Genomic DNA, 22,860 nt, shown 5'->3' with positions numbered 1-22,860 from the left:
TTTCCTTTTAAAGTTTTATTAAAGTTTAATGGAACAATTAATATATATATATATATTTTTTGGTTAACCCCAGTACAAAAATACAGTTGACGACTTGACAAAAATGGCTCCATCTAGGGCTTGAAGGTTTGAGTTTCTCCAACAGTAACAGGGGAAAGCATGCTTCCAGCTGGGCTGAGTCCAAAGCACACAGCCATTCCTGCACACGCATGCGTGCAAACAGGGAAGCCAAGCCAGAGAAGAGGAAGGAAGTTGAAGGGATTCAGGAAGAAGCCCAAGATTATTCCCAGGAGAAAAAGAGAAGAAACAGGCTGGTCTCCTTGGTGGGGTACAATTACGGATTTACATTTAGGACTTGTTGTTTTAAATGATAAGCTATTTCTGCAATTTTAACATTATAAAAAAGATGCTTCTGGTCTCTTTTCACCGCTAAGGTGAGTAAAGCAGGAGGAAATGGAAAGATTCAACTACTGCAGTGTGAGGAGTAAACCTCCAAATGGCTCAAGTTTTGTGTCAAAAGGTGTCATTCTTTACCTTCAATGACAAAGAGACATTTAGGTGAGAGGGGACAGGAGAAGGAGGTCTGCCACACTCTGCTGGATCACAAACATGGAGACCAGCTTCTGGCAGCAGAACTCTTCCACAGTGAGAGGGCCCCTTCCCATGTAGGCAGGAACAAGGTTTAATTGTTCTGAGTGATTCCTCAATATTCCCTTCCCTGCTGCCTTCCTTCCAGAACAGTAACTTTGATGAAAGAAGGGATACATTCATGTTACAACTCATCTTCAAGATGTTTCTCTCTGAAGGCATCACCCGTCAGCCTTTCCTGAGCTTCCTTCATCCCCTGAACAACTGTGAAATAAAGGTTGAGGGGAAAAGTATGAAGCAGGTCTTTAATATTTGACATGTGACAACCAATACAGATTTTTATGTTTTAGGAGAAATATAAGAGGAGCACAGGATCTGGATTCAAGATCTAGTTCTGGATTTTAGCCCTGGAAAGTCTCTTGAATTTGTTTCCTCGTCTATTCATAAGGTGATGCTACTTACTTCACACAGATTATAAAAATTAAATGAGAGAATGAATAATAAATGTGCTTTATAAACTATGAAGTCTTACAAAAATGTTAGTAGTTACTTTGGCTTACCCTCCAGGATTAGAGTTGAACCCCTGTCACAGGCTGTAGATATTCACTTGACACTAAGGGAATAGAAAACATCTTCCTACCATCCCCATCATCTCTTCTGGAGGAACGCTGCATTTATTTCATTTCCTGTGGAGGTTACAGGTTACACTGGTATGTGTGTGCGTGTGCTTGGAGGGAGGATGGTCTTCACTGAAAGAGGTGGTCATATCTAGTATCAATTATGTATGGAAGAAGTCAAGTTCTCAGGCACAGGAGAAACCTGGAAGGCAGGCCCTGGGCAGACGGAAGATGAAACTTCTCATCTATCTTGGGCATCAAGGAGGGCAGCTGTTTTGGTACAGGCTCCCCATACAATGGCAGGCCAGTTGTTAGGCTGAGCCAGAGTCTGTGGATCTCAGAAAGCAAACCAGGTAGTATAGTTTGTTACATCCCTTTTGTTTTGCCCAAGCCTTTAGTAAACCCAGGTTTGAATATTCCAGTTTCATGTCAGCTGAGCCATGGAGAATTCAGGCAAAGGGTTCTGTGTCCACATTTGGACTAATGTGTTAAAGGATGATGCTGGTGTCAAGATGGAAGTGGGAACTTCATGAAATCCTAAAAGGAAAGTGAATTTCAAGGGTCAAGAGTTGGGGACCTATGGGAATTCCCTGGTGGTCCAGTGGTTAGGAGTAGGCGCTTTCACTGCCATGGGCCTGGGTTCAATCCCTGGTCCGGGAACTAAGATCCCACAAGCCTCACAGCCAAAAAAAAAGAGTTGGGAACCTAAGGTTCAGCTACCCTTCTCCATGTGGAAAATTTCCCTGTAACACCAACCTCCAGTGATCTGCATTTGGGTAGGAAAGATGACATTCTCCTTACCCATGGAAAGGAGAGGATAACCTCTGCAGATCTCTTTCCTCTCCCTATCCTGAGAAATAAGAGTTCCAAGGACTCAGAACATAAAGTGATCAACAACCTGGCAGCACGGCAATGGGAGACACATGGCAACTTATCAAACAACCCTCTTTTACAGATGGCAGGGAGAAATTCAGAAGGAAAACAGTGACAGTACATGGCATGAATTCCAACCTCTCCCTCTAGAATGATTGTGCTCAAGGATTAGAGAACAAAAAAGCATGACTGACTTATGATTTCAATCTTCCCTCACATGTTTGTGCTGACGCTGTTCCTTCTGCCTCGAATGCTTTCTGCATTCCTCTGCTGGCCAGGACTCAACCCAGTCACCATCCCCTCTAGCATGCCTCACGCCCTCCCCATGGTGGGCTACACTCCCCCCTACACACACATACCCCTTGCTTCCATAACTTGATATGTCCTCTTCATATGTGTCCATAGACACAAATTCTTATCCGTATCCATCTAGATCCAGTTAAAGTTTACTATCTATGAAACCTTTCAGACTTGATCAGCTAACAGTTAGCATTCCCCTTCCTTTGAATTCTCACAAGAATAGCATTAGTGCAGTGGAAAAAAACTAAGTTTTGGACTGAAATCCTGGCTCTGTGACTTTTTAACTGTGGGCCCACGGGCAAGTGACTATTTCTGGGAGCCTCAGTTCTTCACAGTTTCCTGTGGGTCAGTTAGCTCCCAACTGGATTATAAAAAGCTAGGGAAGGGGCTCAGTCTTATCTTTCTCTTATATTCTACACAGCATCTAGCCAAAAGCTAGTCATGCAGCAGATGCTCGGCTAACATGTTGAATTAGTTCCCCATCACAGACCTTGCATGTGGTTCATCCTACTGAAACCTAGCAGCAACCCTCCCTCTTCTCTCTCAACATAACCATACCTTGCTCAGCACTGATGTAGAAATACTTGTAGCTGGGGTTTCCATTCTCATTGATGATTTCAGGACGCACCTTGCCACTGGGATCTATTGTAGACAAAAATAGCAGAGGGATTGCAATAGTTACAACTTCAAGCACCACATGGTACACTAGGCCTTCTGGAAGACGAGACCTGCCCATCTTTGCAGCCCATTGTCTCACCACCTTACCCCTTGTTTTTTATGTTGCAATCACAATGAATTCCTTGTAATTCCCTGAACACAACCCACCCCCAACCTCACTCCCCACCATGCCTTGGTATATGCTGGTCCCTCTTGCTGGCATGTTTCTTTTCTGTCTGATAATGGTGGGATCTATATTTTTATTTGTATCCCCCATAGAATCTAGCAGAATGCTGAGCAAAGATTAGGTAGTCATTAAATATCTTTTATAAAATTGTTTCTGGAAAGACATTTTTCTTGTTATAGAATCCCATTGCTTCAGCCTCACTACAGGGTCAAGGGTGGGAACTGTGGCTTATCTCAGTCCCTGTAGTGCCCAGCAGTGCTTGACATATGGCTGATGCACAAACGATTGCTAAATGGATAAATGAATGATCACTACTCTCCCACTGCTCACAAAAGCAGTTAGTTTTGGGGTTTCGTTTTGTTTTTTGTTGTTTACAAAAGCAGTTAGTTAATGGGAAAAGTTTTCCTTCAGATCCGAGGTTCTGGCATTCAGAACTCCCCACTCTTTCTTGAAACTGGTTTTTGTTTTTGTTTTTAGCCATCCCAATAAAATTTCACTAGGTGGAGTCAGTGCCTTGATTCATTTCTCTCTCCTTCTGTACCACGGATCCCCAGATTAAGCCCTTTCACCTTACCCAGGAACAGGATTCGTGGAATATAACCCCCATCAGGGCTGAAATCTTCATCTTTGGGCTCTTCTTCATCCTATTAAGTATAAACCTTAAGTCAGATCATGTTCCCTCTCTCCTCAAAACCTTTCAGTGGCTTCCCCTCCCACTCAGAGTAAAACCTTAAGTCCTTGCAGTGGCCTAAGAGGCCCTACTTCACCTGCCACCTGGGCACTTCTCTAACATCACGCCCTACCCCTTGTTCAGTCTTTTCCAACCACACTAAGTTGCCTGCTATTGCTGTCATTAAACAAGCTGGGCATGCTCCCCACTCAGGCTTTTGTATTTGCTCTTACACTCTGCCTGGACACATTTCCCCCTTCATCCACATGGCTCACTCCCTTTTCTGCTTCAAATCTTCGCTCAAATGTCACCTTGTTTTCTAACCACCTAATTAAAATTGCAAACTATCCCCTCCATTCTTCATTTTTAGCCATAGCATTTACCACTATCTGACATATTTTACTTATTTGTCTGCCTCCCCATATTCAATTCCTCATATGTAATTTAATGACAGCAAAGAATTTTGTCTGTTTTGTTCATTGCTGATTCTCAATACCTACATCACTGACTTGCACAGTTTTTCTTGAATGCATGAATTGATGAGACTGACATTTTAGTACAATTGTGAAGTTATAGTTCTCCCAGGAGACATGACCACACAGTTAGCTTTCTTTTTAAGAAATCTCTCCAGTTGGAGAATGCTCACTGAGCACATTTCTGTTTCCTGTGAGTGGTGATTCTAACTCACCACAGAAAGTGGTGAGGCGTTTAGATGCATAGAAATCAATAGTTAATTTTGTCGTTTATGGTGTGATTCCCATTTCAGAAGTTATATCAAATAGTCAATATAACTTTGCCTTCAGTGAGGTGTGTCAGCATTCAGGCTATCCACTAGCTTTATAAGCAATCCCTTAGCTACCTCAACATTAACTGGTAATGTGTTCAGAAGATTTCCAGTCCTATGTTTAAATAAACATCATTTTATAGAAACAGGGCTAGGAGTATCATCACAGAGCATCCGAGCATCCCACATTGGACGAGTACAGCCTAAAAGGTAGCACAGCTAGGTCATAGAACCTACTCTTATCACCTATTAGGCTCTATGACCTTGACTAAATCACCTAACTCCTTCAGGCCTGAGATGCTCAATCTGTAAAACAGGGATAGCATCAATGGCCTAAAGATCCCTTCTAACTCTAAGATCTGATATTCTGACTTGGGATTCCAAGACCTCTTGTCAATGTGAAGTACATAAAGGATATCTAATGAAATAAAAGGAAGCTCTACATATAAGCCCAGCACAGAATAGGGTTTCAACTGAATCATATTTTGCAGGGAATTGTAGCCTACACATGTGACTACATCTTTAGTTCAGTTATACAAAGATGTAAAAACATGTCATAATCATAAGCTAAAAATAAAGGGACCTTAAAATTTAGTCATCTTATCCAATCTTTCTTTTCCTACTTCCTCCCACAAGTGGGGGCTCGATGGCATTCTACCATATCTGATGCAAGACTTAGTATTAGAGTTCAAGAGAAAAACACATACATACAAGTAGACAGCTCTGCTGAGTAAGATTTTATACCATCAATGAGGCTAACTCTAAAACAGTAAAGACTTAAAATCATAGCAGAAAGGAGAAACTCCGGAAGTCTTACCTCAAGATTTACCATAACAAAATTATGGGAAAGTTCTGAAATTTCTGTAGACTCTGCAAATTTGGGCTTTAAAGCTAGGGGGAAGAAAAGATTTTGGAACAGAAGAAAACATCATTGTCATACCCAAACCCTAATTTGCTGAGATGATTCATATAACTGACCCTTTTGCTAATCTTAAGACCCAGAAATCAGGACACTTAAATTCTGGTCCTGCTTCTGCCATTTACTTGCATAGTTATGTACACTTAAGTGGCTGACTTTATTTCTCTGAAGCTTTCATCTAATTTATAAAATATAGATAACAGCATACTGACAAAAAAATTATTACTCTTGGTTTTTTTACGTATTTCAATAACATCTATTTAAGAATAGATGTAATAAAGACAATAGAGTAACAATACTCTACCACTATAGTATATGTATTATTAAACCAGCAATTTACACTAATTTTATACTCTTTTTTCCTACATGATTTTATTAAGTGTAGCATACCAAACAAAAGAAGAAATCTGACTGGGAAGTGGCAGGCTGGTATACCAGAAAGAATACAGGCTACAAAGTAAGAAATCGTGGACTCTAATTTGGTTCCCACCTCCTCCAGTAAGACCACTCCTCATGTCTCTCTCTGTTACATACAACTGTCCATACAACTATTGTAGCACCTAATCCCATATTCTACATAACCATATCTTAACTGCCTCACCCTCCAACCCCTTACAAATACAACTGCAAACTTCTTGAGGGCAGGGAATCTATACCATAAATTTCTTTGGTATTCCTTCAAGCAATAAGCAGTGCTGAGCCAAAGTCAGTGTTAATATTTTTTAAACATTAATATTTGAGAACACATCTGAGGTCTGATCATTTGCACCTACCTTTGCAAGCTCCACACCAGGACTTATGGATAATCACCATCAGGGGTAATCCACTTAAAAACAAAATGAAGAAATTATAATCTAGTAATTCCACTTCTTGAAATATATTCTAATAAAATGACCAACCAATGAAGACAAAGATTAATGTACAAGGATGTTCATGTAGTATAATTTCAATAAGAAAAATTTTAAGACAATCTATTCAATAATAGTGGACTATTACAACAAAATTATTGCTAAGTTCTGACATTCCAGTAAATTCTGCAAATTTGGGCTTTAAAGCTAGGGAGAAAAGACTGTAGAAGAAAACAACAAATTACAGCATTTCTAAATGTTATGGTTATATAACCACTGAAACGTTAATAAAATTTTTCATTGGTACACTGTTAAAGGCTAGAATATAAAATTATTATCTATAGTTTAGTTTTAATTATACAAATATGTAGAAAAGAGTTTAAAAGGAAACGTTCCAAAACATAATAGAGGTTATCTCTGGATAATGGGATTGTGGATTTTACTATACTTTTCCTGTATTTTCCAATTTTTCTACAATTAAGTGTAATTTTTTTTTTTTTTTTTTTTGCCACACCATGCGGCTTGTGAGATCTTAGTTTCCCAACCAGGGATTGAACCCGAGCACCGACAGTGAAAGCACCAAGTCCTAACCACTGCACCGCCAGGGAATTCCCAATTAAGTGTAATTTTTATAATCAGGGAGGAAAAAGCTTTTTCTTTCATAAAATAATAAGCAACATATTCCACCTGAATCAGTCTTGGCCAGCTGAAGCTCTTACGCTCTCAAGGCTCAAATGCCGACTTGTAGAAGGGTCCTATGTAATCAGACGTTGGCTTTCTCCATCATCCAACCCCCATATCACCACATCACCACACGCTGTACAATACTATCACAGCATTTACCACATTGAAGTGTATCTTTTATTTACCACATTGAACTGCATCTTTTTATTTACTTAGAGCTTCTTAAGGAAAGAACTCTTAGCTGTCTCTATACTCCCTACACCTAATATAGAGAATAATATTACTGGTAGCAAAAACTTATACAGCATTTACTGTGTACCAGGTACTATTCTAAATATATATAAATTAATTTAATAAGTGTCAAATGAATTATTCAGCTATCTCATCATAGGCCTACTACAAATCTGGGACAGAATGGTGCCTCTAATACTTGTAAAAGCTTATAAACTAAATGAGCAGGACAAGGTTAGGTAAGAGGTGGGATCTACGTAACCATAATAATAATAGCCAAATGTGCTAAACATTTATTATATGACATTGTTGTATGTGCTTTACACACATTATCTCATTTAAATCCTCAGAACAGGGCTTCCCTGATGGCACAGTGGTTAAGAATCTGCCTGCCAATGCAGGGACATGGGTTCGAGCCCTGGTCCGGGAAGATCCAACACGCTGCGGAGCAACTAAGCCCATGTGTCACAACTACTGAGCCTGCACTCTAGAGCCCGCGAGCCACAACTACTGAGCCTGCACGCCACAACTACCGAAGCCTGCGCACCTAGAGCCCGTGCTCCACGATAAGAGAAGCCACCGCAATGAGAAGCCTGTGCACCGCAACGAAGAGTAGGCCCCGCTCACCGCAACTAGAGAAAGCCTGCACGTAGCAACGAAGACCCTACGCAGCCAAAAATAAATAAATAAATTTATAAAAAAAAAAAATCCTCACAACAATCCTAAGGTAATGGTCTCATAATAGAAATGAGAAAACTGAGACTTCCAAGAAATTAAACATTTGGCCACATAAATTCTAGGTTCTGCCACTTAGTAGTTAACTTGTAAGTCTGACTCCAGAATCAATATTCTTTCTGACCACTATCGTCTACTTCAATTTAGAACAGCAATCCAGAATCCATGGGTTTAAACCCAATCAACCGATAATCAACTAACTTGGAATTTGAGGATGAAAATGGAAGAGGCCTTAGATGCTGCCTAGTCCAAACCTCCATTTCATGCAGGAATCCAGTCTCATATATCAGAAACAAAAGGTGGTCCAGATAACCTGATAAGCAAGAAATAATCAACAACCAAGGCAGCCCATCCTTTTAACAGCACCGTGCACTTACAGAGCAGTTTAGAATGTCTTGCTTTCTCTTTTCTCCCAAGCAAACTCCTATTCATCCTTCTAGAGCAGAGGTAAGCAAACTAGTCTGCAGGCCTAATCCAGCCCACTGCCTGCTTCTGTACTGCAATGATATACAAACATATACAAACATGTTTTTTTTTTTAACATTTGAAAATGTTTGAGAAACAAATCTGAAGTATAGTACCTTGTGATATATTAAAATTAAATATAATTCACATTTCAGTGTAACTAGTTTTATTAAAACACATTCACACTCATTTGTATGCTTATTGTCTATGGCTGCTTTTGTGCTACCATGGCACAGTTGATAAGCTGCAACAGAGACCCTATGGTCCTCACAGCCTAAAATATTTACTGTTTGGCCCTTTACTGACCCTTGCTCTAGAGTGACAGTCCAAATGTAAACACCTCTGTGAAGCCTTCCCAAAACCACCTTCTCTCAACAGCTAGTCAGTCTTATTCCTCCTCTGGGATCCCAAAGCATTCTAACCACCAGTCCTTTTTACCCTCTAATCACCTGTTTACTTGTCTAAACTACTAACTTCTCAAGGGCAAAGACCTAATCACCTGTTTACTTGTTTAAACTACTAACTTCTCAAGGGCAAAGATGTATCTAATACATCTTTGAAAAACACAGGCACTGTTAAGGTAGGTATCTACCATTTGTTTACTGAAATCAATGAAAAAAATGAAAGACAAGCTTAAAGTGCTATTTGTCTTGAAAAACAGAATGAAGCATCCAGTTATGGGAGTTGCCATAACAGTCACTCTAGGTTAAGACCAAAGCATTGAGACTCTCACCCAGCACTATGAAAGTACTTTTGATCAAAGGCATAACAGGGATATCTGTGTATCTAAAATGTTACATTAAGTAAATTACATGAAGAACATAAAGCAAAAGAAATGCCAGCACACTGTCTTCATCTAAAAGATTTTATTAAATGAAACAATCTAGTGGTTTTGTCTTTCACCATTAGAATCAAAGCTTCCCAAGGACAGAAACCAGTGGATCTATCTGTGATCCCAGGCCCCAGGACAGAGACTAGCAAAAAGTAGGCACAGTACTCAAAAATCTGTGGTTTGAAAAAAGGGCCAGTACAGATGCAAAACTGTGTCATCTTCAGTTCTGTTCACAATTATTTTAAAACAATTCATCCATCCAGTCTGCTTTCCCACAATTCAGATGGGGGAAATCAGTGGTATGTGATATCCCAAGTAGAACCCAATCTAAGCAAACCCTGTCCACCTGAGCTCTGTCCTCTAGAGAAACTTGCCAAGCTCCTCCAAGCTAGTTCTCCATTCTCTCTAGTCTCAATTTATGCTGTAAACTCAAGGCCTGGCACAGAGGCATTCAGAAACATACGAGTGAATCAGTCACAATAGTTCTATTTCCACGCATCAATATATTCTGCAGACCTTCAGATTATTCTTCCCAGAGAAACAGAGAGTGCAGTGGTTAGACAAGGACTTTCCCCCACCAGCTCTGGTTAGTGCAGGCTCTGGCTCAGATACTGCAGAAACATGTTGGCCAGTTGAGGCAGGTTCTCATTGTTGGGATGCATTTTGGTGTAGGAAATAAACTGGCGACGGAGGCGACTCAGTTCTGCCATGGTCAAAGGCCGGGTAAACCGCAGGTGCTCTGTGGTGCCAGAAAGCTTAAGCAAGTCTCCAGGGACTGCGCTCTTCTGAGCTTCCATCAGTCCTGCCAACACCTGGCTGGTGACCTGGTCCAACTGGTGCAGAAAGGTGCCGGAGGCAAGTGGCTGGGACTGTGTAGACTGATGGGGTGGAGGAGCCCGGTTCTCAAACAAGGCAGCTCTGATCTCTGACAGAGGCAACGGCTCCTCTAAGCCCACCAAGGTGAACAAGGGCCGGTCCCAGCGGTTCCGAGAGTCGGGAGCTTCGAAGCGCAGCGCTAGGGCCTCCAGAAGTTCGGGAGGGTAAAAGGCACCTGACACATGCTCCGCCGATTTCTCGAATTCCGAAGTCACAAGAGCTGGAGAATCTGGCGTCCTGGTTTCCTCCCGCTCCAGTTCCTTAGGTACTTCTGCCTGGGCTCTCCCATTTCCTACAGAGTCCACTGCCTGCGGTTCCCCGAGGACACCGGTGTCCGCCGCCAGAGGTCTCCCTCCCTCCTCAGCTCGCGGCCTCCAACTCACACTGACACTGCGGCTCGGACTCTCATCCGCGCCCGCCACCCGCGGTCCCCCGCTCAGACCGCCTGGCCTTACGCAGTAGACCAGGCAGAGCGGAGTGCGCGCCGCCCGCGCTAGGCAGTACAGCTCGTAGCGGAAGCCCTTGATGTAATTAAGCGAGTCGAGGATGACCACTTCGTGGCGACTCAGACGCCGCTCCACGGCCGCTCGCAGGGCCCCACGCAAGGCCTTCTCACGGGCCGAATCGCCGTACACTGTCGCGTCCTCCCCGCCCAGCACCTCCGCGTCGTCCACCACGTACACCGCGCGGCCCTCGGCCGCCAGTGCCACGCGGAGCTCCTCCGCGCGCCGGCTCTTGCCGCTGTACGGCAGCCCGCAAAACACCACCAGCGGCATCCTCCCAGGGCGCGGCCATGTGCAACCGCGCAACGTCAACTTCCGGGTTGCCGGCAGCTCCGACGCAAACCGGAAACGCAAGCTACACTTCCTGCCTCCCTTGACTCGTACAGGACCTCTGTTGCTATGGAAACAGGAGTTCTAGACCAACGAGAGCCACGTCCTGCTCTCTCCGAAAGGAGACGGAGCTTAGAACGGCATCGGTTATTTATGTCAAATGTTATACGTCTCAGGAGAATGTGATCTCCTGGCGGCCAAAGACTATGTCCATCAATTTATAACGGAGCCTTAAAGAGCATTAAATATTGCAAAACAATCAGCACTATGTTTAGCAAATGGAAGACAATTCACAAATACTCGTTCCCCTTCATTCCTTATAGCCAATAACATTCAGTAACTGTTTATTCAATAACCATTTCAATCATTCAATATCTTCATGGTTGGGAATTCAGAGATGAACATAAAACAGTCCCCCCCACAGAGCAAGGGTCTGAATGGGAAAAGTCAGGCACCTACAAGCAGAATAACATACAGTCTAATGGACAGAGGTAGGTTGGGTTGTAAAAGTACAGAAGAGAAAAACAAACTGCCCACAAAAATTGCCAAAGACTTTACCTAGGAATAGTCATTTGATTTAGAAAGTGAAAAACTAATAGGAATTTTTCTCCTGGGTAAGGATGCCAGATAAAATATAGGATGCCTAGTTAAATTTGAATTTCAGACAATCAACAAAAAATGTTTTTAAAATAAGTATGTCTCAAATATTACTTGGGGCATATTTAAAATTACTTATTGTTTACCTGAAATTCAAATTTAACTGGGCATCCTTTATTTTTATTTGCTAAATCTGGCAACCCTACTCCTGCATAAGGTATGAGGCTCAGAGCCATGAAGCTGTAGGATCTGTTCTAGCAAAAGCAAGCACTATAGTTTGGTAGGTGCAGAAGTGTGAGTATTTCTGTGCAAGGATGTGTGTGTATAAAGGAAGTGCACATACATTGTATCTTTATATCTCTCCAGTACAGTATAGTAGAGAATGTTCAAGTCTTGGCTCTGCTACTTACTTACTAGCTGTGTAAACTATTGTCAAGTTATGTAACCATTCTGTATCTAAATTTCCTCTCCTGTAAAATAATAACAATGGTTCTTATTTCACAGGCTGAACCAACCTCATAGTTTGTGAGAATTAAATAAATTAATGAATATAAAGCACTCAGATCAATGTTTAGCCTTTCCTCCCCTGTTCTGCCTTTTCCTCCTCCTTTGTATAAGTCTTCTGTGCATAGACTAAACCTACTTGGAACTTAAGACTATTCAGCTTGAGACTATTAGGCAGTATGGTTTACTGGTTGAGTGTAGGCTCTGAAGCCAGAGTGTCTGGGTCCAGATCTTGGCTCCACCACTTAACTAGCTGTGTGATCTTGGGCAAGTTATTTAACTGATCTGTGCCTTAGTTTTCTCATCTGTAAAATGAAGGTAACAACAGTACCCACCTCAAAAGAGTTGTTGTGAGAATTAAATGAGTTAATTCACATAATTCAATGTCTGGTACATAGTAAGCACTTAATAAATGTTAGTATTATTATTTTTGTTGTTATCAGGCAGGCCCTCCATTGCTCTGCCTTGGCATAATCCTTCACCTGAAATTAATGCTAAGTTGATGGCTGGAAAGTGTTTTACCACCATAAGTAACCTAAAACCATATCTTGTACCTGGCAGCTGCTTCTTTCTTCCCATCTTCTAGTGTCCTCCAATGAATGTGATCTCCAAAACCTGGAAGGAAAGAGCCTCATAAACATTCACACATGAACAAAGGGCAAAGACCCAAGAAAGAAATGTGGCATGTTCACAAGATACTCATAAAAAAAAGGCTTTCCTTTGTCAAAAGCATGGTATTCAAGTCCCAAATCCACTGCTTTCTAGGTGTATGGGACCATGGACAGTCTTATACCTCAAGCCTCAGTTTTCATACCTGTAAAATGGAGATAATATAGCCTAATTCAGTTTTTAAGGAGATTAAATTAAATAATGGTGGACTTCCCTGGTGGTGCAGTAGTTAAGAATCCGCCTGCCAATGGAGGCAACACGGGTTCAAGCCCTGGTCCGGGAAGATTCCATACGCCATGGAGCAATTAAGCCCATGCACCACAACTACTGAGCCTGCGCCCTAGAGCCCGTGAGCCACAGCTACTGAGCCCGTGTGCCACAACTACTGAAGCCCACATGCCTAGAGCCCGTGCTCTGCAACAAGAGAAGCCACCGCAATGAGAAGCCCTCACACCGCAAGGAAGAGTAGCCCCCGCTCACTGCAACTAAAGCCCACAAGCAGCAGCGAAGACCCAACACAACCAAAAATAAAATTAATTAATTTTTTAAAAAAAGACCTAAATGTAAGACCTGAAACCATAAAACTCCTAGAAGAGAACATAAGGTAGAACACTCTTTGACATAAATCGTAGCAATATTTTTTTGTATCAGTCTCCTAAGGCAAAAGAAATGAAAGCAAAAAGGAACAAGTGGGACCTTATTAAACTTAAATGCTTTTGCATGGCAAAGGGAACCACTGACAAAACAAAAAGACAACCTACCAAAATGGAAAAAAATATTTGCAAATAATATGACCTATAAGGGGTTAATATCCAAAAATATATAAACAGCTCATACAGCTCAGTATCAAAAAAACCAACAACCCAATTAAAAAATAGGCAGAGGATTTGAATAGACATTTTTTCAAAGAAGACACAGAAATGGCCAATACAGACATGGAAAAATACTCAACATCACTAGTCATCAGGGAAATGCAAATCAAAACCACAATGAGATATCACCTCACAGCTTTCAGAATGGCTATCTTGAAAAAGACAACAAATAATAGATGTTGGAGAAGATATGGAGAAAAGAGAGCCCTTGCACACTGTTGATGGGAATGTAAATTGCCACAGTCACTGTGGAAAACAGTATGGAGGTTCCTTTAAAAATGAAAAATAGAACTACTATGTGATCCAGCAATTCCACTCCTGAGTATATATCTGGAAAAAATCGAAAATGAATTCAAAAAGATACATGCATCCCAATGTTCATAGCAGCGTTATTTACCAACAGCCAAGATATGAAAGCAACCTAAGTGTCCATCAACAGATGAATGGATGAAGAAGATGTGGTATATACAGGGGAATTCCCTGGCAGTCCAGTCGTTAGGACTCAGCACCTTCACTATGGTGGCCCAGGTTCAATCCCTGGTCAGAGAACTAAGATCCCACAAGCCGTGCAGTGTGGCTAAAAAGAAAAAAAAATTATATATATATATATATATATATATATATATATATATAAAATGGAATATTACTCAGCCATAAAAAAGAATTAAATTTTGCCATTTGCGCCAACATGGATGGACCTGGAGGGTATTATGCTAAGTGAAATAAGTCAGACACAGAAAGACAAATACTGTATGTTTTCACTTATATGTGGAATCTAAAAACTAAAAGAAATGAATGAATATAACAACAACAACAAAAAAAGAATTTAGAACAGTGTCTGGGACTGGAGAATTGCTACAAGTATTTGCTATTAATATAATATACCAGGTACTATTCTAAGTACTTTACCAATATTCATCTTCATAACAACCCTAGAGGTAGGTACTCTTATTAATACCATTTTACAGATGAGAATACCAAGGCACAAAGTTTAAGTAACTTTCCCAAGTTCACACAGCTAATGAGCATCAGAGCTGGAAACTGAACCTATGCGCTCAGGGTCCAGATTCCTTACTTTTAAGCACTAAACAATGCTGTCCTTCAAAGCAGAAGGAGGTAAGGACAAAGAGGCAAGGGAAGGAGTAGACAATGCAGGGCCTGATAGGCCACTATAAAGATTCTGGCTTTTACTAAGCTCTTAGTGGGTTTTGAGCAAAGTATCAATAGTAACATGATGTGATTTCTGTTTTAACAGGATTGCTCTAGCTTCTGTGCTGAAAACAGACTAAAGGAAGTGTTAGGGGTTGAACTGTGTCCCTCCAAAAATGATATGTTGGAGTCTTAATCCTCAGTACCTCAGATTGTGACGTTATTTGGAAATAGGATCTTTATGGAGGTAATCAAGTTAAAATGAGGTCATCAGGGTGAGACCTAATCCAATATGGTGTCCATATAAAAAAGGGAAATGTGGACATAGATATGCACACAGGGAGAGAACCCAGCCATCTATAAGGAGAGAGACCTGGCACAGACCCTCCCCTCAGCCTTTAGAAGGAACCGATACTGCCAGTACCTTGATTTTGAACTTCTAGTCTCCAGAACTGTGAGACCGTAAGTTTCTGTTGTTTAAGCCACTCAGTTTGTGGTGCTTTGTTATTGCAGTCCTAGCAAACTAATACAGGAGAGAAAGGCAAAAACAAAAGAGACTAGGAAAGTGGTTATTGCAATAATCCAAGCATACAATGACAGTGGTTTGGACCAACTGTGGTGGTAGAGGGAGTAGATCCTATCAGATTCTGGACATATTTTGAAGGTAAAGGCAAAAGGATTTTGTTCTGGATATGGGGTGAGAGAAGTTAAGGATGACTCTAAGGTTTTTGGCCTGGGCAACTAGAAGAATGGAGTTGTCGTTAATAGAGATGGGAAAGAGAGTAGGTGGAGTGAGTTTTAGAAAGGAACATTAAAGAGCTTGGATTTGGAAATGTTCATTTTGAGATGCTTACTAGACATCTAAGTAGAGATGCTGAATAAGCAACTGAATATCTGAGCCTGGAATTCAAGGGACAGTTATCAGCATACGGATGTTATTTAAAGCTTAAGACTGAATAAGATCACCATGGGAGTGAGTGTAGATGAAGAGGGAGTCCAGGAGCCCTGGAGCACTCCCAGGTTAAGGGAGATAGAGAAGAACCAGCCAAAGACATGAGAAAGAACTACCAGTGAGATGAGCAGAAAACCAGCAGCACATGGAATCCCAGAAGCCAAGTGTTTCCAAGATGTTTCAAGAAGGAAGGATGATCCACTGACACCAATGCTCCTATTAAATCAGAAATGACCACTGGCTTTAGCAAGTGGAGAATAATGCTGACCTTGACAAGACCAGTTTCAACAGAGGAGCGAGGATGAAAAGATGATTAGAGCAAGATCAAGACAGCCCAGGGGAAGAATTAGAGAACAAGTACACACAACTCTCTTAAAGAATTTTGCTGTACAGGGGCAATTGCTAGAGGGAGCTGTGAGTCCATGAAAGGTTTTTATTCAATATGGAGGAAAGTATAGGATGTTCAAAGCTGATAGAAATGATATAATAAAGGTAGGAAAACTGATGATACAGGACTAAAAGGGAGAGTCGAAAATATCTTGAGTAGATGAAAGGAGATGGGATTTGGTACTCAAGTAGAGGGATTAGCCTTTGCTACGCACCCTGATAGTTCATCCAGTAAAGACAGGAAAGGAAGGACACATGGATACTGGTGCTCGAAGGTAGGTAAATCTCATGGTGACAATTTTTGAAAGGTCTCTTCCGAGTCCTTCTACCTTCGGTTAAAGAGGAAGTGTGGTGACTGGCTGAAAGCAAGGATTGTGGAGGAAGTATTGAAGGTTTGAAGAGACAAAAGTAAATACGAAATAGTCCTCTGGGAGAAAACCAGAGAAACTAAATGATAAAAGGCATGTTTCAGGAAAGAAGTGATTCCAGAAGAAAGCCTAAATACAAGGAACAGTGAGCAAATTAACTGGTAAACATGTAGATAAATCTAAATATTATCTGTATAAAAAATTTTAATGCTCAATTTATAGAGTTAAAAAAGGAGAGAGAACTAAAATATTGGACAACAACAGCTTATAAGGAAAGAGGAAGAGACTGAAGTTAAAATATTCTAAGGCCCACTAACCATTGGGGGGTTAAGAGATTAATGTTAGATTTTGTTAAATATGCGAGTAAAATTTCAAAAGTAACCACTAAAAGAAAAGAACTAGAGTGCCAACTTCCAAACTCATAAAGGAGATAAAGCAAAATAAGAACCAGCAAATACTCAACCCCCAAAGAAAGGGCAAAAAAGAGCAAAAAAGAATAGAAAAAACAGTAGCAATGGAAATTGGATGAGAGAAATAAGACCAGCTCTGTCAATAATCACCACAAACATAAGTGAACTAAACTTGCCAGTTAAAGTTAAAAGACAGAATTTGTCAGATTTTGGTTAAAAAAAAAAACAAAAAAAAACCTGCCTCTATGTTTACAAGAACACCTAAGACAGAAGGACTTGTAAAAGTCAAAAGTAAAATGATTGAAAAATATATCCCAGGCAGATGTCAGCCAAAAGAAAGTCAGGGAAGCTAGATTACTATCAGGCAAAATAAAATTTCTCCATAAACATGGACTACTCAGAAGCTAGCTAACAAAGCTTACAGTCATAGGAGGTTATTGCTAAGAGAGAGCCTAGGGCAGGGCTGTTCAATTGAACTTTCTCCAGTGATGGAAATTTCTATAGCTGCACTGTTCAATATGGTAGCTATTAGCTGTTGAGTACTTGAAACATGGCTAATGCAACAGAGGTGCTGAATTTATTTTATTTTATTTTAATTAATTTAAAAATTAAGAGTGACATATTCCTAGTGCTACTTTATCGGACAGCACAAACTTAGAGATCAGTCTAATCCTCTCATATTACAAAGGCCTGGAAAACGGAAGAGGCTACCCAAGACCACAAAGGAAGCCACAACCAGAATTTAGTCTGATTCCTAATTAAAATGCTTTTCCAGTGCCCCTGGCTGCCCTACTGCATTATCCCTATGAGTAAGTCTAGAGGTATAATTTGAAACAGTTCACTACGTGTATAAAATTTCTTTGAAAATTCATATTAAAATGTACATTGGAATTTTTCATGAGTAATAGTCAGCACCATCATTTTTTGAGTGCTTACTCTATGTTATAATTACGATAATATAATAGCATTAATGACTAACACTATTATGGCATTTATTATATGCCAGCCATTGCTGCTCATGCCTTTACATGTATTAAATTATTTAATCCTCACAATAAACTTATGAGGAAGAAACTTAATTGCCTTCATTTTACAGATATGGAAGGTGAAGTTAAATAGCTTGCCCAAGGCTACAGTGCTAGTAAGTGCCAGAGCTGGGATTAGAACCTAGGTGGTGGTGTTCCAGAGTCTGTAGTTTGCTCACGATACTTCACTGACTCTCTAGCAAAGATAAAAATGAATAAAGGAATGTGGCTTCACCATAGCAGAATGAAAACACAGACTTCAGGTCTGGAAAACCTGGGTCCTTATGTTTCCATTCAAAAATAACTTGAAAAGGTACAGTGCTTACCGTGTTGCTACCTACTCCCCAACAACACCCACACTCACACCCATGCCAACGTGGAACATCTGAAGACAGTCCAATTTCCTAAAGTATCACCTGCACAGACACTTTATTTACTCCAGTTATCTGCAGAGTGAGCTGAAAGCTCCCATGTTAGCAGCTCCTGCCCTAAAACATTAATTTAAAAAGGGGGAAAAAAGGGAAAGTGAGAATTTCCAAACACAGCATTTACATCAGAATTCCCAAGCCCTTCATGCTCAAATTGTTCTCATGAGTGTAAGCTAAGGACATCAGAAAAGTATTATCCACCCTCTCCCAGCTGACAAAACAAAAGGTTAAGTGCCAGAACTGGCAGCCAAGTCTCTGAAACAGGGAACACTGTACCTAAGAGGTGGAATAACACAGTGGCTAAATGAAGTCTGTCTGCATCAAACAGACCTACTTTAGCCACTTGCTGTTTTCCCGTATGCAAAATATGACTAACAGAAATATTTGTCCCATAGAGCTGTTGTGACTGTGAATAGGTCACAGTATGGAAGGTAAACATTCCATACGTGTCAGTGCCAAATTTGCATTTGAGACTGGACAAAGCCATTCATTTCTGTTTCAGGCAGGAGAGCACATGAACCGCCCCCACTGATAACTTTCTCATTTCTCCTTTAAAGTTTTCAAAGGAGTTTCTGCACTCAGAGCAGGAGTGGTATATTGCTGAGAACAGAAGCTCTGGAATTCGTATCTCAGCTGGTCCACTTACTAGCTATGTGACTCCTGCTTCCCATTTTAGGTTCTTCATCTGTGAAATGGGGATAATGATAAAAAAATATTATCTATGCTGTAAGAAAAAAATGGATTTACACATGGATAGATGACTACATGGAGAGAGACATGATAGGACAAGGATAGTCAGACATCAATGGTAGACCTGGGAGGTAGACATAAGGGGGTTGTTCACTGCGAAATTCTTTCAACTTTGCTATGTGTTTGAAAACTACTGTAATAAAATATTGAAAAAATAATATCTTAATGAATGAAAATATTTATTTAATAAAATGTCAACTTCACAAGGAAAAAAAATATATTTTCTCTCTTAGAGGGTTATTATGAGGATTAAACCAGTCAATACATGAAAAATGCACAGAACAATTCCTGGAATACATCAAATATACAGTAAATGTTAATCATTACACTCCTCCCCACAGGTGATACATATTCCAGATTTTTAGCACACGGAAAACAACAAAATTATTTTAGAACTCTAGGATGTTAGAGCTGGAAGGACTCTTAGGAATCATTTCTAGTCCCAGCTCTCTCATGTAATAAATGATCCCCAGGGAAGACGAGAGCTGGCTATATAGTCTGACCAGGATTAAAACTCAGGCCTCCTGATTTCTATCCAGTGCTCACACCACACCACTGTACTTCCTCTTCTTAATGAAAACAGTAGGGTCATTCCATCTCTCCTCTCTCCAAACCACCAGGCCATCTTCTGGAAAGAGTCAAAACTACTTAAACATCTGGGAAGAAATCTTACTCATCACTGCTCCGGGTAGCACTTTTTTGGGATGTGGGTGGTGAGCTGTAATCTATTTTCCAAGAAACCATACCCACAAGATACAAAAAAACAAAAACAAACAAACAAAAACAGTTTGAAATATTATTAATTCCTTTCAGGAACAATTCAATACTCTTCTTTGGGAGGATATAATAATAAACATTAAATAAACACTTTTCTAAGTTTGTGACACATATCAAATACCTTTTGTTTTTTCGTTTAATCATCACAACACAGCCCCCCCCACACCAGGTTGCCCTTCTATATGCTCCTAAGTTACCTGCTATTTCCCTGCTCATAGTACATATCACAGTGTCATGTAACTGCCTGCTTACTTGTCCTGACAGTCTTCAGACCATGAGCTGAAAAAAGACAGGGATCTCAACGATCATGTGTACCATTCATTTCTTGTTTCAACAAATATTCCTGGGCACAAATAAGACAGAAATGGTCCTACCTTACTGGGGCAGTCTGTACTTTCCAAAGATGATTGCAACAATATCTCCCATTCCACATGCTCTTTTTACAATGGGACCTCAACATTCCTCCCATGGGGGATGGAGGGGGTGTGGTTAATGTCCCTTGCCCTTGAACATGCCCACAGAGTACAGTAGAAGTGATGCTATGTGACTTGTACAGCTAGATGATAAAAATGCCATGCATTTCCATCTTGTTCTCTTAGGGCACTCACTCTTGGAATCTAGCTGTCATATGGTGAGGAAGCCCACACTAGCCCATGAAGACAGACCACACGTAGAAGTAACCAGCTCAGCTGAGGCCCCAGACTTGGAACCAAGACATATACCTTCCCCACTGTGCCTTGTTTGAATTCCTAGCCCACAGAATCATGAGCATAATAAAATGATTTCTTTACACCACTGAATTTGGGGGTGGTTTATTATGCAGCAATGGTAACTGGAACAACCACACAGAGCTTAATGTCTAACAAGGAATACTGAATACGTGACTCCAAGGTATTGCCTACACCTAACACAGTGAACTGGAACAGGGTAAATTATTTGTTGCGTGTCTGAGGTAGTTATTATTCTGCCCCTTTTGCAGATGAGGAACTGAGTTCTGAGAAGTTTAGCAACTTGCCCTCGGCCTCTCAGCTGGTTAGTGGCAGAATAAATTAAAACTCAAATCTAAACCCACACTCCTAACACTACACTCTTCTGTCTCCTTCATTACGTAAAATTTTACACTAAATATACAATAATCTGCTTTAAAATGGGACTGTCAGTACTTAAAACATTCTGGCTCAACAGAATTCACTGTGCAGTTTCATCATTGAGATGGAAACCCACATGTCACCTCCTCAGAGAAGTCTCCCTTGACCTTCCTAGCTCAAGTAATGCCAGCTCCCTCATCCTTCCCCAGCCTTTCTACTCCATCAGTTTCATTTTCTTCCCAGAACTCATCCGTAGCAGAAATTATCTTGCCTATTAATTTGTTCATGTGTCTACTCTCTGTCTCTCTGAATTGAATATAAGCTTTGTGAGAGCAGGAACCTTGTCTGTCCTATTCATTGATATATCCCTAGTGCCTAGGACCATGCCTGTAATATGGTAGGTGATCAAAAATTATTTACTGAATGAAGGACTGACTGCATTCAGGCACACTGAATGTCCACCCAATCTCATCACCCACCAATAAATGTGCAAATAGGGAGGATAAAACACAATTAAGAACAGCAGGACTGCAGCAGAGACATTCCACACAACAATGTCAGTACAAAAACAAAAAAACAAAAAAGGAAAGGGAGGGGAGTGCATGCTACCACACAACCACTTAAAAAAAGCATAAAACCCTGAATTCAAATAAAGACGTAGGTAATGGGATGGATGGAGTAGGGGGTCACACCTCTTATTCTCCATTCATAACCACTGCCCCCTCACTCTTCAAAAACACTCAGTTTCTTCAGACACACCTACTGAACCACACCAAGGAACCAAGGACAACTGTTGGTGACCCTCTAACATCAGACCTTTGACCCTTCATCTGGCCCTTCCTTTTGTGCCAGTCACCCCTCCCTAGGATACAGGTGCTGTTCGCTCCAAGGTAAGGAAGCAGTAACCTAGCTCTTCAAAGAAGAGGTGAGGAGGGGACTCTTCAGACCCAGGGCAAAGGTCTAAATATACAGGTCCCCAAAGGTCCTATTTCTCCCAGGAGGGAAGGTAACGGTGCCTGAGGACCTACCAAGTGCTAGGCACTATGCTGGTCTCTTAAACATGCTTTTCCTAATATAAGGGAAATTCCTTACCCCAACCCAAGAATTCAGGGAGGCCTCAAGTAAAACTTCCCCATCTCAACATTCCCCAGACCCGCTACTCCTTACCCCAAATTCCAGGAGCAGTTCGAGAGGATAAAAAGAAATCTACCGTGGCCACAGAGATAAAATGGGAAAGGGATCATGTTAGAACAAGAAGAGGGTTGTACTGGGCTGGGGCCCAGGATAAGTAAAAATTAAGGTAAGAACGCGGTCTGACCCTTTCCAAGCCCATTATGTCCATCAGAAGAGGTGACGAGGAGCAGGAAACTGAAGCCCAGCAAACAGGTGGCTCCGAGACGAGGCCGCAGCTCCATGGTGGTAGGTGCGCGGAGCCACAGGGCTGAGCAGCCGTAGGGCCCGAGTCTTAGCAGAAAGTCCGCGCGGTTTCCCAAGTGCGGCTCAGCCCATCCGCTCTCGTTCCCAGATTTTTTTTTTTTTTTTTTTTTTTTCCTAACCCTGAAGGAAGTGACGTTAGACGGATGTGGGTGGTGCCTCCGGGGTCCGGTTTGGGACGAAGTGAGAGTTTAAAGGTGCAGATCACGAAGAAGGTTGTGGGGGCTGCTTTTGAGTGCTAGTTGCTTCCCCAGGTTCCGGACTTTCAGTCCGAGGACCGAGAGAAAAGATGGGCCGAGATAGTGGGGGGATGGGGAGGAGGCTCGGGAGAACCGTTGCTGCTTGCGTCCG

The 22,860-nt window shown here is 41.2% G+C and overlaps 2 protein-coding genes across 5 annotated transcripts; both read right to left on the bottom strand.

Moving 5' to 3' along the window:
- Positions 1–22,621, bottom strand: TXNDC12 (thioredoxin domain containing 12). Of its 4 annotated transcripts, XM_082430935.1 has the most exons (9): positions 22,394–22,621; positions 19,107–19,145; positions 12,755–12,815; positions 6,369–6,421; positions 5,494–5,567; positions 3,797–3,866; positions 2,937–3,020; positions 2,007–2,055; positions 864–1,274 (listed from the first exon to the last, which is right to left on the bottom strand). In XM_082430935.1, the coding sequence occupies exons 1-8, from the start codon at positions 22,488–22,490 to the stop codon at positions 2,051–2,053; spliced, it is 483 nt and encodes a 160-aa protein (XP_082287061.1). In that variant the 5' UTR covers positions 22,491–22,621; the 3' UTR covers positions 864–1,274; positions 2,007–2,050. The 4 variants fall into 4 exon arrangements, with proteins under 4 accessions (XP_082287058.1, XP_082287059.1, XP_082287061.1 ...); XM_082430932.1 differs by lacking the exons at positions 864–1,274; positions 2,007–2,055 and adding an exon at positions 1–852; XM_082430934.1 differs by lacking the exon at positions 2,007–2,055 and having other exon boundaries at positions 865–1,274.
- KTI12 (KTI12 chromatin associated homolog) lies at positions 9,410–12,727 on the bottom strand. Its single transcript, XM_082430460.1, has one exon. It carries the CDS (start codon positions 11,040–11,042, stop codon positions 9,978–9,980), a length of 1,065 nt encoding a protein of 354 aa, XP_082286586.1. The 5' UTR covers positions 11,043–12,727; the 3' UTR covers positions 9,410–9,977.
- Positions 22,622–22,860: the final 239 nt, after the last annotated feature.

The sequence above is a fragment of the Balaenoptera physalus genome (genome assembly GCF_965194825.1).
Source record: "Balaenoptera physalus genome assembly, chromosome: 1".
Lineage (NCBI taxonomy): Eukaryota > Metazoa > Chordata > Mammalia > Artiodactyla > Balaenopteridae > Balaenoptera > Balaenoptera physalus.
Note: the sequence above shows the minus strand (reverse complement) of the source record. Positions and strands in the feature narration are given on the sequence as shown.